The following is a 17,013-nucleotide window of genomic DNA, read 5'->3' as shown; positions in this document are numbered from 1 at the left end:
TTTTTTTGTTGTTGAAATGTTTAAAATCAAACGTGGCTTAGTGGTCTGGTTCATCCTTCACAAGACAACAAGACCGGAAATAAGGCTAGTTATTTGTCCCTAATTGCCACAGTATACTTTTCAAAAACACCTCTGTTGCTTATCTGTCTATACTTGTGTTATTGAGTGTGTTTTTTTTTCTTCATTAGCATCACGCTACGGTACCATTGATGTTGAATAATAGAGCGAATAAAAGGTGACATAGTTTCTTTTCTCTCTCTCTCTCTCTCTCGTTGTACCTGCTCTCCCCGTCTCTCTCTCTCTGTTGTCATTGAAGTTCCTGTGCATTCTCTCATTATGTGTCGGCTGGCGGTGTAAGTGCGCTTATTATGTTTGTGCTGCGCGCGTGGTGTACCTGCGCTCTCGCAGGAAGAGTTACTTTATCAGTACAAACCCCTCCGAGGCCGACTCCTTACATCTAAGGGCGCCTTGGGAAGAGAACCCCGGCGCTAAGAGGAATATCTCGAATTTGAACAAAGTCTTACAGGAGTGAGAAAAACAAACACCGAAATAACAAGATGGAAAGCAAAATCATATCAAATGCGGTATATTGGGTTGGAAGGCCAATTTATAACCCATTGTTTTATGTTTTGTTATATTGAATATAATGCACACATACAGAGACACACACACACACACACACGCATCCATTACCGTATGAATGGGAACAGCTACTTTCTGCAACTCCCAAGATCCCAGCCTGGAATTTTTTTTATTTTTTTTCTCTCGCTCGCTTCTAAAATAATGAATAGAATAATTGTCATGTAGTTGTTAGCATCCGATATTCATTCTCTCTCTTCCGAGGTGAACCTGATACTTCATTCGCTGTACTTTCAGGAAATGATGAGGCCAATATCATCAAGGTAATCGAGCTAGAAAGAGAAGGAGAGAATATGAAGCCTTTCAAAAGCTTTTCAGCACAGAAGAGTTAATATCTGGGAAATTAGCAGGGGGGGGAAATATTTTTAGAGATCCCACAGCTGCTGAGGGAGAGCAACAGGTATCATCCAGAGGGGTTGACAACAGCTATTACAACTAATTGCTCTTTGAAACTCGTATTTGCACTGGTGAGTGACAAGGTGATAATTCACCTCGGCGCAAGTTAAAATGGTAATATTGCACATGTGAAATAGCACCTCCGCTTCACCCGTCAACTCGTCATCTCACACTGCACAATGCACAAAAAGAGTATCGTCAACGCTGTCTGTCGCCTAAGAAACTCAGAGAAACCGACATCCTCAAGACAGCTTAATCGTGGGAGAACTTTCCCCTCCAGCGATGTTTTCAAATAAAGAGTCCATGGGTGTGGGAACGATCCACAGAAGGCTGATCTCACCAGTGTTTTGTACGGGGGGGAGCAGTGAAAATGGTCAGGGATCTATTGGGTTGACCCATGCAGGGAAGGAAGTGCGTTGCTCCCAGTCGGGTAGTTCGTCAACTCACTACTTTTAGAAGGGCTCATCAGTGTGAGACAGGTTCTCGTTGACATTAGTGCATGTCATTAGTGTTAAACACAATCTCACTCATTTCAGCACACATCATCAGTGTGAGACAGCCTCTCATGGCCGTTAGCACACGCACAGGTGTCTTAGTGCATTGAGCTAACCCAGCCCTCCCTACTTGTCAGAGCTGTGTGGCTGTGTTTGTACCCAGCCCTCCCTACTTGTCAGAGCTGTGTGGCTGTGTTTGTACCCCGCCCTCCCTACTTGTCAGAGCTGTGTGGCTGTGTTTGTACCCAGCCCTCCCTACTTGTCAGAGCTGTGTGGCTGTGTTTGTACCCAGCCCTCCCTACTTGTCAGAGCTGTGTGGCTGTGTTTGTACCCAGCCCTCCCTACTTGTCAGAGCTGTGTGGCTGTGTTTGTACCCAGCCCTCCCTACTTGTCAGAGCTGTGTGGCTGTGTTTGTACCCAGCCCTCCCTACTTGTCAGAGCTGTGTGGCTGTGTTTGTACCCAGCCCTCCCTACTTGTCAGAGCTGTGTGGCTGTGTTTGTACCCAGCCCTCCCTACTTGTCAGAGCTGTGTGGCTGTGTTTGTACCCAGCCCTCCCTACTTGTCAGAGCTGTGTGGCTGTGTTTGTACCCAGCCCTCCCTACTTGTCATAGCTGTGTGGCTGTGTTTGTACCCAGCCCTCCCTACTTGTCAGAGCTGTGTGGCTGTGTTTGTACCCAGCCCTCCCTACTTGTCAGAGCTGTGTGGCTGTGTTTGTACCCAGCCCTCTCTACTTGTCAGAGCTGTGTGGCTGTGTTTGTACCCAGCCCTCCCTAATTGACAGAGCTGTGTGGCTGTGTTTGTACCCAGCCCTCCCTACATGTCAGAGCTGTGTGGCTGTGTTTGTACCCAGCCCTCCCTACTTGTCAGAGCTGTGTGGCTGTGTTTGTACCCAGCCCAACTCATCCAGAACGCCGCAGCCCGTCTGGTGTTCAACCTTCCCAAGTTCTCTCACGTCACCCCACTCCTCCGCTCTCTCCACTGGCTTCCAGTTGAAGCTCGCATCCGCTACAAGACCATGGTGCTTGCCTACGGAGCTGTGAGGGGAACGGCACCTCCGTACCTTCAGGCTCTGATCAGGCCCTACACCCAAACAAGGGCACTGCGTTCATCCACCTCTGGCCTGCTGGCCCCCCTACCTCTGAGGAAGCACAGTTCCCGCTCAGCCCAGTCAAAGCTGTTCGCTGCTCTGGCACCCCAATGGTGGAACAAGCTCCCTCACGACGCCAGGACAGCGGAGTCAATCACCACCTTCCGGAGACACCTGAAACCCCACCTCTTTAAGGAATACCTGGGATAGGATAAAGTAATCCTTCTACCCCCCCCCTAAAAGATTTAGATGCACTATTGTAAAGTGGTTGTTCCACTGGATATCATAAGGTGAATGCACCAATTTGTAAGTCGCTCTGGATAAGAGTGTCTGCTAAATGACTTAAATGTAAATGTAAATGTTGTCAGAGCTGTGTGGCTGTGTTTGTACCCAGCCCTCTACTTGTCAGAGCTGTGTGGCTGTGTTTGTACCCAGCCCTCCCTACTTGTCAGAGCTGTGTTTGTACCCAGCCCTCCCTACTTGTCAGAGCTGTGTGGCTGTGTTTGTACCCAGCCCTCTCTACTTGGCAGAGCTGTGTTTGTACCCAGCCCTCTCTACTTGTCAGAGCTGTGTTTGTACCCAGCCCTCCCTACTTGTCAGAGCTGTGTGGCTGTGTTTGTACCCAGCCCTCTCTACTTGTCAGAGCTGTGTGGCTGTGTTTGTACCCAGCCCTCCCTACTTGTCAGAGCTGTGTGGCTGTGTTTGTACCCAGCCCTCCCTACTTGTCAGAGCTGTGTGGCTGTGTTTGTACCCAGCCCTCCCTACTTGTTAGAGCTGTGTGGCTGTGTTTGTACCCAGCCTTCCCTACTTGTCAGAGCTGTGTGGCTGTGTTTGTACCCAGCCCTCCCTACTTGTCAGAGCTGTGTGGCTGTGTTTGTACCCAGCCCTCCCTACTTGTCAGAGTTGTGTGGCTGTGTTTGTACCCAGCCCTCCCTACTTGTCAGAGTTGTGTGGCTGTGTTTGTACACTAACAGACTAACAAAGACCAAATTAATGATAATTAGCCACCTGATGAGGACAGTATTATTGGCAATTACCAGGTTTCATCCTATCGTAGTGTATTAAGAGGGTTACACAGTTAGGGAGAAAATAAAACACAGAAAATATATAAATATCTTTCGACTCTGACTGAGAATGCTGGCATCACTGTCGCTCACTCTGTTTTCCTATAATAGTCCATGGGTCCATGAATTAGGTGGCTTTTGTAATTACTGAGCAGCAAATTGAAAAAGCTGTAAAGAACACGGGCTTTAATCTGTGTGTGTGTGTGTGTGCGTGTGTGCGCGGTGCGTTTCAGAGACTGTATTTCACTACAGCATCCTAATGTATGATTACGCATGTGTGCGTGTTTGTGCGCACGACAGAAAGAGAGAGAAATAGATAGAGAGAGAAATAGATAGAAAGAGAACTAGAGAGCGAGAAGGAGAGAGAGAGACTGTACGAGTCGCAGTATGAGAGGAAGTGTTTGAACTGCAAAGCCCTGCTTTCTTCTCGACAGAGAAAGTAACGGAGCTGTAATTCCAGCTATGATCCTGTACATCTGTGACATCTCCCAGTCAAGGAAACGCACCTTATGTTTTTAATGATCATAATAACTTTAAAGAACCTGTTCAGAGGGACCCACACACATGATCCTTTTATTCATCTGGTCTGAGCTTGAAACAAGCTCTGCTCAGTAGTGGAGGGGAGGCTGACAGGCCCAGGAGTACCACAACCCTGCGTCTAACCTCTACGATTGCGGGTTCAAGTCCCACACAGGGAGGGCCGCCTTCAAATCTCTCCCTCTTGACAGAGGTAATTGGCCACCAGTGACATGAACACTGCTACAACTAAGTAGTCAACCAACCCTACAACCCCACAACCCCCTGACAAGAAACCGAAAAATCTCCCGCGAGCATAGGCTAGCAGACCGACGCTGTCAGAGGAGGCTGTACTCAGGGCTAAAAATATCAGAGAAGGCTTGAATACATTTACTTTTTTTTTTTTACATAGTTTGTGTTCCTGACACAGGCAATCTGTGTCTGTGTTTGCTGTTTCTTCTTCTTCTCTTTCTCTCTCTCTTTCCCTCCTCCTACTCCTCCTCCTGAACTTCCCGCGGTGCGAGCTTGGCATGAGCCACTTGTGCAGCGCGCATCGGGAACATACTGCGCCTGCATTTGAGGGGCTTTGTAAATTGATAAACCCAAAGGGCCACGTGGTGGATTCACACGTCTTCTCACCAGAAATATTATTTTTGACAACGATCCGTCTCCTTCTCTCACTCGAAAATACCTCTCAGTATTCCTCGTTCATTCTTTCCACTCTGTCTCCTCCTTCTCTCCCTCTTCTTCCTCTGCAATTCCAGCAGGGGGTGTTATGTCCTTATGAACTATTATCAAGAGGGGGAGACACAACCCCCCCCCACCCCTATATCCCTGCACCCCTACACCCACCATCGGTCTGCCTTTCTCCCCGAAGATGCTCGACAGTAGACATACCACCAGCGCCTTACCATTCTAACGTCAGAAGCTACATTTGCCTTGGATCCTCGTGTGCCAGCCCTGCTTCTCCACGTCAAGTGCTATAACATTAACGCTGACAGACTGACCCTGTTGAACCCTAGTGCCTGCGCTACCCCTGCCCGTGTCACCGAGCTGAACACGCCACTGCCCTCCATGCCCCTGGAATGTCTGGGTTAAGTGGCAAAAGTCGGGTGAGGGTGCTGAGGCTGAGGATTCTGATTGGACTGCACTCTTAGCAGTAAGTTACTGTACACTCTTAGCAGTAAGTTACTGTGCACTCTTAGCAGTAAGTTACTGTACACTCTTAGCAGTAAGTTACTGTACACTCTTAGCAGTAAGTTACTGTGCACTCTTAGCAGTAAGTTACTGTGCACTCTTAGCAGTAAGTTACTGTGCACTCTTAGCAGTAAGTTACTGTACACTCTTAGCAGTAAGTTACTGTACACTCTTAGCAGTAAGTTACTGTGCACTCTTAGCAGTAAGTTACTGTGCACTCTTAGCAGTAAGTTACTGTGCACTCTTAGCAGTAAGTTACTGTACACTCTTAGCAGTAAGTTACTGTACACTCTTAGCAGTAAGATACTGTGCACTCTTAGCAGTAAGTTACTGTACACTCTTAGCAGTAAGTTACTGTACACTCTTAGCAGTAAGTTACTGTACACTCTTAGCAGTAAGTTACTGTACACTCTTAGCAGTAAGATACTGTGCACTCTTAGCAGTAAGATACTGTGCACTCTTAGCAGTAAGATAATGTGCACTCTTAGCAGTAACATACTGTGCACTCTTAGCAGTAAGTTACTGTGCACTCTTAGCAGTAAGTTACTGTGCACTCTTAGCAGTAAGTTACTGTGCACTCTTAGCAGTAAGTTACTGTACACTCTTAGCAGTAAGTTACTGTGCACTCTTAGCAGTAAGTTACTGTGCACTCTTAGCAGTAAGTTACTGTACACTCTTAGCAGTAAGTTACTGTGCACTCTTAGCAGTAAACATCAGAATTTGAGGTAGTGACAGGTGACCTTGCCCCTAGGGACATCATAATGTGAGTGGCATAGCAGCACTGAATGACCCTGTTGGAACCTTTTGTGACACTGTCTGTTAGCTACACCGAGCCAGTCTCACCTTTATAACACTGTCTGTTAGCTACACTGAGCCAGTCTCACCTTTGTGACATTGTCTGTTGGCTACACTGAGCCAGTTTCACCTTTATGACATTGTCTGTTAGCTACACTGAGCCAGTCTCACCTTTGTGACATTGTCTGTTAGCTACACTGAGCCAGTTTCACCTTTTATGACACTGTCTGTTGGCTACACTGAGCCAGTCTCACCTTTGTGACATTGTCTGTTAGCTACACTGAGCCAGTCTCACCTTTGTGATATTGTCTGTTGGCTACACTGAGCCAGTCTCACCTCTATGACACTGTCTGTTGGCTACACTGAGCCAGTCTTGCCTTTGTGACACTGTCTGTTAGCTACACTGAGCCAGACTCGCCTTTGTGATACTGTCTGTTAGCTACACCGAGCCAGTCTCACCTTTATGACACTGTCTGTTAGCTACACTGAGCCAGTCTCACCTTTATGACACTGTCTGTTAGCTACACTGAGCCAGTCTCGCCTTTGTGACACTGTCTGTTAGCTACACTGAGCCAGTCTCGCCTTTGTGACATTGTCTGTTAGCTACACTGAGCCAGTCTCACCTTTATGACACTGTCTGTTGGCTACACTGAGCCAGTCTCACCTCTATGACACTGTCTGTTGGCTACACTGAGCCAGTCTTGCCTTTGTGACACTGTCTGTTAGCTACACTGAGCCAGACTCGCCTTTGTGATACTGTCTGTTAGCTACACCGAGCCAGTCTCACCTTTATGACACTGTCTGTTAGCTACACTGAGCCAGTCTCACCTTTATGACACTGTCTGTTAGCTACACTGAGCCAGTCTCGCCTTTGTGACACTGTCTGTTAGCTACACTGAGCCAGTCTCGCCTTTGTGACATTGTCTGTTAGCTACACTGAGCCAGTCTCACCTTTATGACACTGTCTGTTGGCTACACTGAGCCAGTCTCGCCTTTGTGACACTGTCTGTTGGCTACACCGAGCCAGTCTCACCTTTGTGACACTGTCTGTTGGCTACACCGAGCCAGTCTCACCTTTATGACATTGTCTGTTAGCTACACTGAGCCAGTCTCACCTTTGTGACACTGTCTGTTAGCTACACTGAGCCAGTCTCACCTTTATAACACTGTCTGTTAGCTACACTGAGCCAGTCTCGCCTTTGTGACACTGTCTGTTAGCTACACTGAGCCAGTCTCGCCTTTATGACACTGTCTGTTAGCTACACTGAGCCAGTCTCACCTTTATGACACTGTCTGTTAGCTACACTGAGCCAGTCTCACCCTGTAGCTTAACAATAGATAAGGACAGAGGAAAATGTAAAGCCTGGCCGTGGTATCGGACGGTTCTATTCCCCATTACCGTGACACTGAGTTGTTGGTTAATACTTGTCCAAACAAGCAATTGTTCACTTTTCTAAAGCAGACGAATCAAGATAACCGTTTATCTAACAATCATCAACAACAAACAAAGAACCCCGTTGACAGCAGCCCAGACACTACAGGGCACACGCAGAGTGTCCTCGTGCGCAGAAAGCCAGAGATGCGCGTATAAGTGATGTGAGCGTAGCTTTCGGTCTCTATACATCACTCTGTCCCTATCTCTCTCCTTCTCCTGTGAGAGGTGCTTCACTTTGAGTTATGCTATTTTCCCCAGCGGCAACACCTAAGCGTGCCCACCCAAGCCCGATCCTAACCCACGCGTTCAGCAATGCGGCCTCTTCAGACTGCCAATCTCAGCCGACGAGAGACCACGTGAGTGTTAAAGAAAGGCGCGCACCGTAACGACGTACAGTCTGTTGTGTAACTTTTAAATGTTGCACTGTTTAAGTAATACAACGGTACAGGCCTAATCGTGTACGACTGTAGCTAGGCCTCGATCCCAAGTGGTTCTAATGACTGTGTGAAACACATCCACATTGGCTGACCTCAACAACACAGTGGACCAATAGCAATCTTAACACTACACTCCGTACCACACACTATACCAACTGGAAATCACTCTCGAATGAGATATCAGAGGGAATGGAATGATCACTGTTGATTTGCCATTAATATATTTAGAGAAGTGTGTGTGTGGGTGTGTGTGTGTGTGTGTGTGTGTGTGTGTGTGTGAAGGACCCACCCCTAGCTCTGGGCATGCTAATGAAGAGAGAGCCACTTACGACGCTCAGCTCTCCGTCGAGCCCAGCCCATGTGCTCGACAGCCCAAATTCAGGCGAGAATTTCGATATTAATGATTTATGCTCTATTTGCATACAAACCTAATGCAAACCCACTTCAGATAATCACATTTTGCCAGTTCTGAATTGAATTTTCAGGACGGCTTGCCACCCCCCACCTCAAATAACTGTGGAGAATATGTTCCTTGCAATTCCCCATGGAAGACCCCTCCATAAGGAGATCAGGAGCGGATGAAGGGAGGTGCTAGTGGGATTTATTAAGGAAGACTTTCTGCTACTTTATACGGGATAGGTAGATGTGACTATTCTCCATGCACTCTACATATTCACGCATCGAGAGTATCTCCTGTTCCATGCATCTACCGGGACTTCTATATCTAACAGCACTGCCGTCACCTGTACCTGATTACAGGAAACACATTGTGAAGCTTTGGAGAATGTTTCCCGAAGGGTTTTTGAATGACTGTTTACTGTATTTACTGTATTTACTGTATTCCATCACCTCTGTAAACCAGAGGTCTCTGGAGCAGATGTCACCAGGAGACGGAGCGTTGTGGGGGGGTGGAGAAGGAGGCGGGGTCAGGCTTGGAACACTTCCACCCAGCTGTGCTTAGCTAGCCGAGAACCAGAGGATGAGTGCACCTTAACTGAGAACGACCTGTCCGCGGAACACTCACACTGCATACAGAGGGGAGGTGGGTTAGGACGGGTCCGGTGACTATCTGTTTCTCTACCCCTGGTTGTGGGGTTTAGAGGGGTTTCCTTGGGAGGTTCTCAGGGCCTCATAGACCGATGTAGCCTAGCGAGGTGTTGTTGGTCGGTGTTGTTGTGCCTGGTAAAGGTGAGTGTGACTGTAACACTAGACGCATGGTGAATATTTAGCAGGGGTGAAACAGAGGTGAGTGTTACCGGGTCACGAAGAGCTCCAGCTACATGGGCTCTGACACGCTGACATGCTGCTTAGCCACTCAGCCTCCCTGCCGGGGCTAGGGAACTTGAACACTGGCGCACACACACGCACAAACCCGATTATGAGCACTGATGTTATACACTGAGTGTACAAAACATCATGAACATCTGCTCTTTCCATGACATAGACTGACCAGGTGAATACAGGTGAAAGCTATGATCCCTTATTGATGCCACTTGTTAAATCCACTTCAATCAGTGTAGATGAAGGAGAGGAGACGGGTTAAAGAATGATTTTTTTAAGCCTTGAGACAATTGAGACATGGATTGTGTACGCGTGCCATTCAGAGGGTGAATGGACAAGACTAAAGATTTAAGTGCCTTTGAACGGGGTGTGGTAGTAGGTGCCAGGTGCACCGTTTTTTTTCAAGAACTGCACCGCTGCTGGGTTTTTCACACTCAACAGTTTCCCGTGTGTATCAAGAATGGTCCACCACCCAAAGTACATCCTGTCAATTTGACACAACTGTGGGACATATTGGAGTCAACATGGGCCAGCATCGCTGTGGAACGCTTTCGACACCTTGTAGAGTCCACGCCCCGACGAATTGAAGCTGTTCTGAGGGCAACTCAATACTAGGAAGGTGTCCTTAATGTTCTGTACACTCAGTGTATATTAATCTCTTATGTTTCGTGGGTTATCTCTTGGGTCAGGAGATTGTAAAAGAGTATCAATGATGCTGAGCTGTGTACATAGTCAACAGCTAGGTCCTATTACAATGAGAGACTGACTCGAGCTAGGGGACAATAACATACACATAAGAAAGCCCTTTGTTCCATAGACAAAGCCTTATCTAAAAAAAGGTCAGGCATTCTCGGTTCTGTTGAAAAGCGACTACGTCACAAGGGTAGCTTTCAAATGCCTTTCGATTAAAGGAGGACATTCCAACACAAAAGCACTTACAAAGTAAAAATGCCACTCATTTTCATCACTGTGAATGACCCTCTAAGATGGTCAAATATTCAACAGGTTCCATGATGACAGACATAGTTTCCATGGCGCTAAAGGTCAACTAATCATGAACAATTGTGTCATTTCTTTATGATGGGTCACGTATTCACGATCCACTGGTGTACCAGATTTTTGTACCCGACTGCTATTTATGATGACAACATTGATCCTCTACGTAGAAAACCAATCGCCTGAAGAGTATTGCTATTCATTTCATTTGAATATGGGCTTTGATTAAATTATTTCGGAAACAGTAAGACAAAAACATATCATAAAACTATTTCTCGTGGAAACATATTGAGTATTTTGCAGCATGTCGAAACTTTATGAAAATAGGCCTATTTTTTTGTCTGTTAATCCTAAATCAATTTGCAAAGGGATTGTTTATCTAACAAAATAAAAATATCTGTCTTGCCATTCGATATTTGTAGAATATGAGCAGTGGTATCAGCCTAAACACTAAATGAATTCAGGTTGCTAGAGAACACGCCTCGGATAACGTATGTGTGTGACATTTAATGAATATTACAGTATATTCAAGAAATGCAATATTTAATATTTATGTTGTCATTTAAAATGAGAGGCGAGTGAGAGACATATTCAATGATGGAATCCTCCAGATATGGCTAGTTGAGTTCTGGATTAAAGTGTGTAGTTCACATTCCCTACTACGTACAACTACACTGGCTGGCCCAGTGCTGAGCTATGAGCTCAGCTTGAAGATTCCTTTTCCCTAAGATTTTTATCACCGAAACTGCAACAAAAAAAGGCACTCTGAAAAACAGCAGTCTCAAGGAGCGCCTGTAACCTTAACAGAATCATGAAAGCTGACAGTCCATTTTTCACAGGCCCATAGATCTTTGGGTCTTATAAAGTAATGGGCTTTTGGGAGAGGGCTTTATGAGAGCTAAGATAGTTAACCGCCGTGTGCTTGAGATGACATGGGAGCTGAGGTCCTGCTCTCAGGGAGAAAGGATTATTTCCTTCCCCGGGATGGAGGGAGAGAAGACACTACTGTCTCCCTAATATAAACGTGTAATAAAGATTAATCTGTTGCTACTCGCCACTCCAATAGCTTCTAAACTTGCTTGAAATAAGGTTGAAATCACTTTAGAGCAAATCTCTTTTTTCTGTGTGTGAGTTTCATTGTGAATCTGTGTGTGTATGTGTGATGCTGTGTGTGTATGAAACGTGGTGTCGGCAAATGTACATGTCGTAGTGTTAGAGAGCGTAGGTAAACACACGATTGAATGTGTTGCTGTGGGTTTGTGTGTGCATGCATTGTTTGCGTGTCTGTGGATGTAGGGACAATAAGATCAGAGGCGGTGCCATGCGGCAGGGTCAGGCTCACTTACTGGGTGCGTCTGGTCTCCTGATGCTGCCGCTGTTTGAGCCGCTTCCAAGGCCGTTGAACGCTGCAAGGTTCTCCGAGCTGTAGGCCCTCAGGACGGATAGCATGTTCATCTGCTGCTCGAGATGGGCATGTTCCGGCTTCAGCAGCCCCGGGGAACCACCAGGAGATGAAAGGAGACCCAAGCCCTGCTGCCACTGCTTCTCCAGGGGCGGCTGAGGCCGGGACTGGGGAGGGAAAGGGGCTCCAGGGCCCATGGAGGCCCTTGGTCGTTGGGCCTCTCTAGCCGGGGACACGGCCTGCGTTGGCTTCGGCATCTGATAGGTGGCACTGTCCTCATCTTCCCGCTCCATCCCGTCCTCTTCCTCCTCCTCCTCTTCCTCCTCGTCGTCAGAGTGGGGTCGCTGTCTCGCTGGTTGGGCGGAGGAGGACTCGGCGCTGTGGCAGCGCTCTCCAGCCCTGCCTTCCTCATCCTCAGACTGGGCCTGGTCCTCCAGCTCCCCGCAGGAGGCCTTGTCTGAGAGCTCATCCCCAGCTGTTTCTCTGGCCTGGCTCTGCTGCTCCAGGGCTGGGTCAGGGCATGTCGCTCCAAACCCCTGGAGGCCCGGGGTCCTTGGGGAGCCATCATACATGCCTCCATACTGCTTATAGAAGTCACTCTGGAAGGCTCCCATGCTGGCGTGGGGCTCCATGTGGTTGGACCAGGCTGACTGGCTCTTCTCCCCCTCTCTGTCATTGTCTCTGTCATGGAGGTGGGCTGGGCCCATGCTGGCCTTGAGGAAGTGGGAGGGCTCTCCCTGGTGCTCCTTGCCCTCCTTGCGTTGCTTGGCCTTGCCCAGGTGGTTGGCCTGCAGGTGTAGGGCCATCAGCTCGACAGAGGCGGTGGTGAAGGAGCAGAAGAGGCAGCCATGCCATGCCACGTTGTCCTGGAAGGTGACAGAGGAGCCAGGCAGAGAGCCTGTTTCAGGCTTGACATTGACAGACAGGTCCAGAGGCTCGTACTGGGACCCAGGCTTGCCCGTTGAGGGCTTGGCCTCAGCCTTCTCCTCACCAGTATCAGCCCTCTTGGCTTTGGGCTCACCACTCTCAAAGTAATGCTGGGACTGCAGGTGGCTCTCTCTCATCTCCTTCTCCTTCTTCAGGGAGCTGAGGACGAAGCTGTCCATGAAGGCCTGCAGGGAGCCCTGGAAGTTGACACCGTTTCCCACCATGCTCTGGTACGCCCGACCCAGGTCTCTGAAGCTGGCTGGGACGTCTGCGGCGGAGGGGCCCTCTGGGCTCTTCATGCTTTCAGAGAGAGTGTCAGATCCCAGGCCATTACGCTCTCTGTCCCTCTCACGCTCCCTGGGAGACAACATACCGGGAGGGGCCCACTGGTGGGGGTGCAACGGTCCCCCTCTGAAGTCTAGGCTGGAGGGCATGCCCTTGAAGACACCGCGGAGGACATCGGGACGGGCGAAGACGCCACCCTTGCCGTGCTCTTCCTTGTGCTCAGAGAGAGGGGCGTGTCCGGAGGAGGGGCCGCCGCCATTTTGCCGCTCACGGTGGTGGCGTTCCAGGTGGTACTTCAGTGAGGCAGACTGGGTGCCTGCGTAGTCGCAGTGAGGGCACCTGTAGGGTTTCTCTCCTGTAAGAAAGATAGATAGATAGAGTGAGAAAAAAGGGAGAGAGAGACAGGACATGAATAAGACAGGAAACAACAGTGAAAGCGAACACAGTGATCTCAGTGATAACCAACATTCAACAGAATTCTGCATTCAGCAAACAGCTCCTCGGCTCCATTCGGGGATTGGCATCTGAATACGGGTCGATCCAGCTCCGCCAAGTGAGCCATCACTCATGTCAACACAATAAAAACCATTTCACCATATGTTGCTTTCAGTCCACCACAAGAGATAATATTTTCAACTGACAACACAACTGTCTCGATGTTATCTCTGTTTGCATTGGGGGGGTGGGGGGGTGTTGGTGGGTCTCTCTCTCTTGGCCTTGTTCGCTGACAGGCCTCTGCCTTGGCGATGAGACAGTGATTTCTAGGATGTTCTCTATTTGCAGTTTATCATAAATCACCATTCACAGAGAAGAAGCGCTCCATTCCGTCCCAGTTGAATGGCTCTATGGCTATTTGGACCAAATAGTGGAAGATGCAGTCCCTTCATATGAAACTAAAACAGACTTTAACTGACACAAATGAGCAAGAATGTACATATGGAAAACATGTGTCTGTATATCACGGTCGTAGTATGGTGGTAGTTGCATAATTTGACTTACAATGCAGTTACAACATCTCTACCTAAATAAACGGTGTATATAAATATTCATACATATTCTTGAAAGGTAAAATGCAATCATGATTTTTGCCAGAAAAGTGGATCTCCTTTACCTTTGGAGAGATAAATTACTAACAGTATCTTAACATTAAATGCATCCTGTTCGCAATTACAATACATTTTAAACCAAAGCCAGATTTGGAATAAAAAAACAATAAGGAAAAAAACAATAATTCTAAGCTTGACATTTTGACATAGTAATGTTCCTGGCATTTCTTTTGAATAAGTTACAGCTAAATATGTGAAGAGCAAGGGATGTTGTAAATAGTCCCGAATAGAAGAATGTTTGTCAAGTACTGTGTGTGTGTATATATAGTACTGTGTGTGTGTATATATAGTACTGTGTGTGTGTATATATAGTACTGTGTGTGTGTATATATAGTACTGTGTGTGTGTATATATAGTACTGTGTGTGTGTATATATAGTACTGTGTGTGTGTATATATAGTACTGTGTGTGTGTGTATATATAGTACTGTGTGTGTGTGTGTGTGTGTGTATATATAGTACTGTGTGTGTGTATATATAGTACTGTGTGTGTGTATATATAGTACTGTGTGTGTATATATAGTACTGTGTGTGTGTATATATAGTACTGTGTGTGTGTATATATAGTACTGTGTGTGTGTATATATAGTACTGTGTGTGTGTATATATAGTACTGTGTGTGTGTATATATAGTACTGTGTGTGTATATATATAGTACTGTGTGTGTGTATATATAGTACTGTGTGTGTGTATATAGTACTGTGTGTGTGTATATATAGTACTGTGTGTGTGTGTATATATATAGTACTGTGTATGTGTATATATAGTACTGTGTGTGTGTGTGTGTGTATATATAGTACTGTGTGTGTGTATATATAGTACTGTGTATGTGTATATATAGTACTGTGTGTGTGTGTGTGTGTATATATAGTACTGTGTATGTGTATATATAGTACTGTGTGTGTGTGTGTATATATAGTACTGTGTGTGTGTATATATAGTACTGTGTGTGTGTATATATAGTACTGTGTGTGTGTATATATAGTACTGTGTATGTGTATATATAGTACTGTGTGTGTGTGTGTGTGTGTGTATATATAGTACTGTGTGTGTGTATATATAGTACTGTGTGTGTGTATATATAGTACTGTGTGTGTGTATATATAGTACTGTGTATGTGTATATATAGTACTGTGTGTGTGTGTGTGTGTATATATAGTACTGTGTGTGTGTATATATAGTACTGTGTGTGTGTATATATAGTACTGTGTGTGTGTATATATAGTACTGTGTATGTGTATATATAGTACTGTGTGTGTGTATATATAGTACTGTGTGTGTGTATATATAGTACTGTGTATGTGTATATATAGCTATACCATGTTTAGATTATACACATGGAAACCATTTTTCCCCGTTTTTTTTTTTTTTTTTGCATTGTTACGCAAGACTGAATTGAATGATTTAAGTCTCGCTCTGTAGTAAATCATGGATATAATTAGCAAATGGCATACTGCTCAAGTAATTTATCATTATTTGGAGGGCACCATTCCAGAAAAAGACTGTAGGATCTGCAGACCTACTACACAGTTCTCAAATAAAGGGCCACAAATACAAACTCAATACAATATTGATACCGGAGAGAGAGAGAAAGAAAATTAGAGGGAAAGGGAGAGAGCGAGAGAGAAAGGGAGAGTACCGTGTTATTTTCTTTTACACAAGAGCGAGTTTGAAGCGTATATTTAAAATAAACCATGCGAGATGAGCTTTTAACCCAATAAGTGCTTATCCTCTAAGCAGGATAACAGGGGCTTGGGCTGATTTAATAAGGAAACGTCCCTGATGCAAATGATCATTCTCAATTCCTTTAACTGGACAAAATTATATTCTAGGCCCAAAATTAGAGTGAAATTAGAGTGATCTGTTTTTTTTGGTTAACGATGGGCATCAACACCACCATCCAAATATTAAACAGCATAAGAAGACATGCTTCATCTTGGGCTTCAGACATCTGAATGTAACCAGTGATGTAATGGTACTGTAAATAAATAGGTGGTTAAACTCTGATCGCCGGTCGTGGTGAATAAAGTAACGCTTCTTATACTTTCAATGCATTTTTCCAGAAAAAGTGGCTAAACTGTTAGGCAAAAAAACTAAAGTGGGTAAACTACGTTTACTTGCATTTAATATAATAATAATATAAAATCTGCCATTTAGCAGACACCTTTATCCTCCACAACACCACTGAATATAACTGAACATATGATACCTATCTAAACAAACCTTGACGAGTAATCAATGTACACATGGCTGGGAAATGTATACCGTAAATGTGGTGTGTGTGTGTGTATGTGTGTGTGTGTGTGTTTGTGGACCATTTGGACTCGCTAAGACATCTGCTCAATCATTCGTCAGGGGCATGTGTGATATCTGGGGAATATACTGTATCCTGCCTTGCAACATTACACACAATTTACTGCTAAAGGTCATTACGTACCCGTTAATCCACTTTTAATTGATATCAGCGCAAACAGCACAACCTCTGCGGAACACAACGGATCTCCATGGCACAAAAGAAAGGAATGATCATTCGCCATTGTTTAGAAATATACGCTTCTCCCCCCAAAAAAAAAAATTGCAGTCAAGAAAATATATTAACACAATCAAGGAAACCAAAAAATGGAAACACAAATTCATAAAATACCCCGGGCAAACTATTTAACGGTCACCTGCCACAGTACTATAAGGAAAAATAGATTTCCATTACAACTATTATAACGTTTCAATGTATCGATGTGTTCATCCTCCCAGTGCCGGGACATAGAGTTTTTTTTGTTGCTCTACTTCTTTAAGCAGTTCCTCGACTCCAACAGATTTCATCTGGATTTGGATGCTTCGTCACAGCTCCATAGTAACCACTCAGAATAAACACCCAGAGCCGCTACAGAGGGGCAATTAAAACAGTTAATAGATATGACATACTTTAAGATACATTTCCATATGGCTTTACGTAACG

At 45.8% G+C, this 17,013-nt stretch overlaps 1 protein-coding gene across 5 annotated transcripts in view; it reads right to left on the bottom strand.

Moving 5' to 3' along the window:
* The window catches only part of znf536 (zinc finger protein 536), a 183,489-nt gene that overhangs the window by 42,119 nt on the left and 124,357 nt on the right, over window positions 1-17,013 (bottom strand). For all 5 annotated transcript variants that reach the window (XM_029721873.1, XM_029721877.1, XM_029721874.1 and 2 more), the window contains one exon: window positions 11,685-13,307. In XM_029721873.1, coding sequence (XP_029577733.1) covers window positions 11,685-13,307 — 1,623 coding nt within the window. The remainder of the gene's footprint in view (window positions 1-11,684; window positions 13,308-17,013) is intronic.

The sequence above is a fragment of the Salmo trutta genome, chromosome 29 (assembly GCF_901001165.1).
Source record: "Salmo trutta chromosome 29, fSalTru1.1, whole genome shotgun sequence".
In the NCBI taxonomy this organism is placed as follows: domain Eukaryota; kingdom Metazoa; phylum Chordata; class Actinopteri; order Salmoniformes; family Salmonidae; genus Salmo; species Salmo trutta.
Note: the sequence above shows the minus strand (reverse complement) of the source record. Positions and strands in the feature narration are given on the sequence as shown.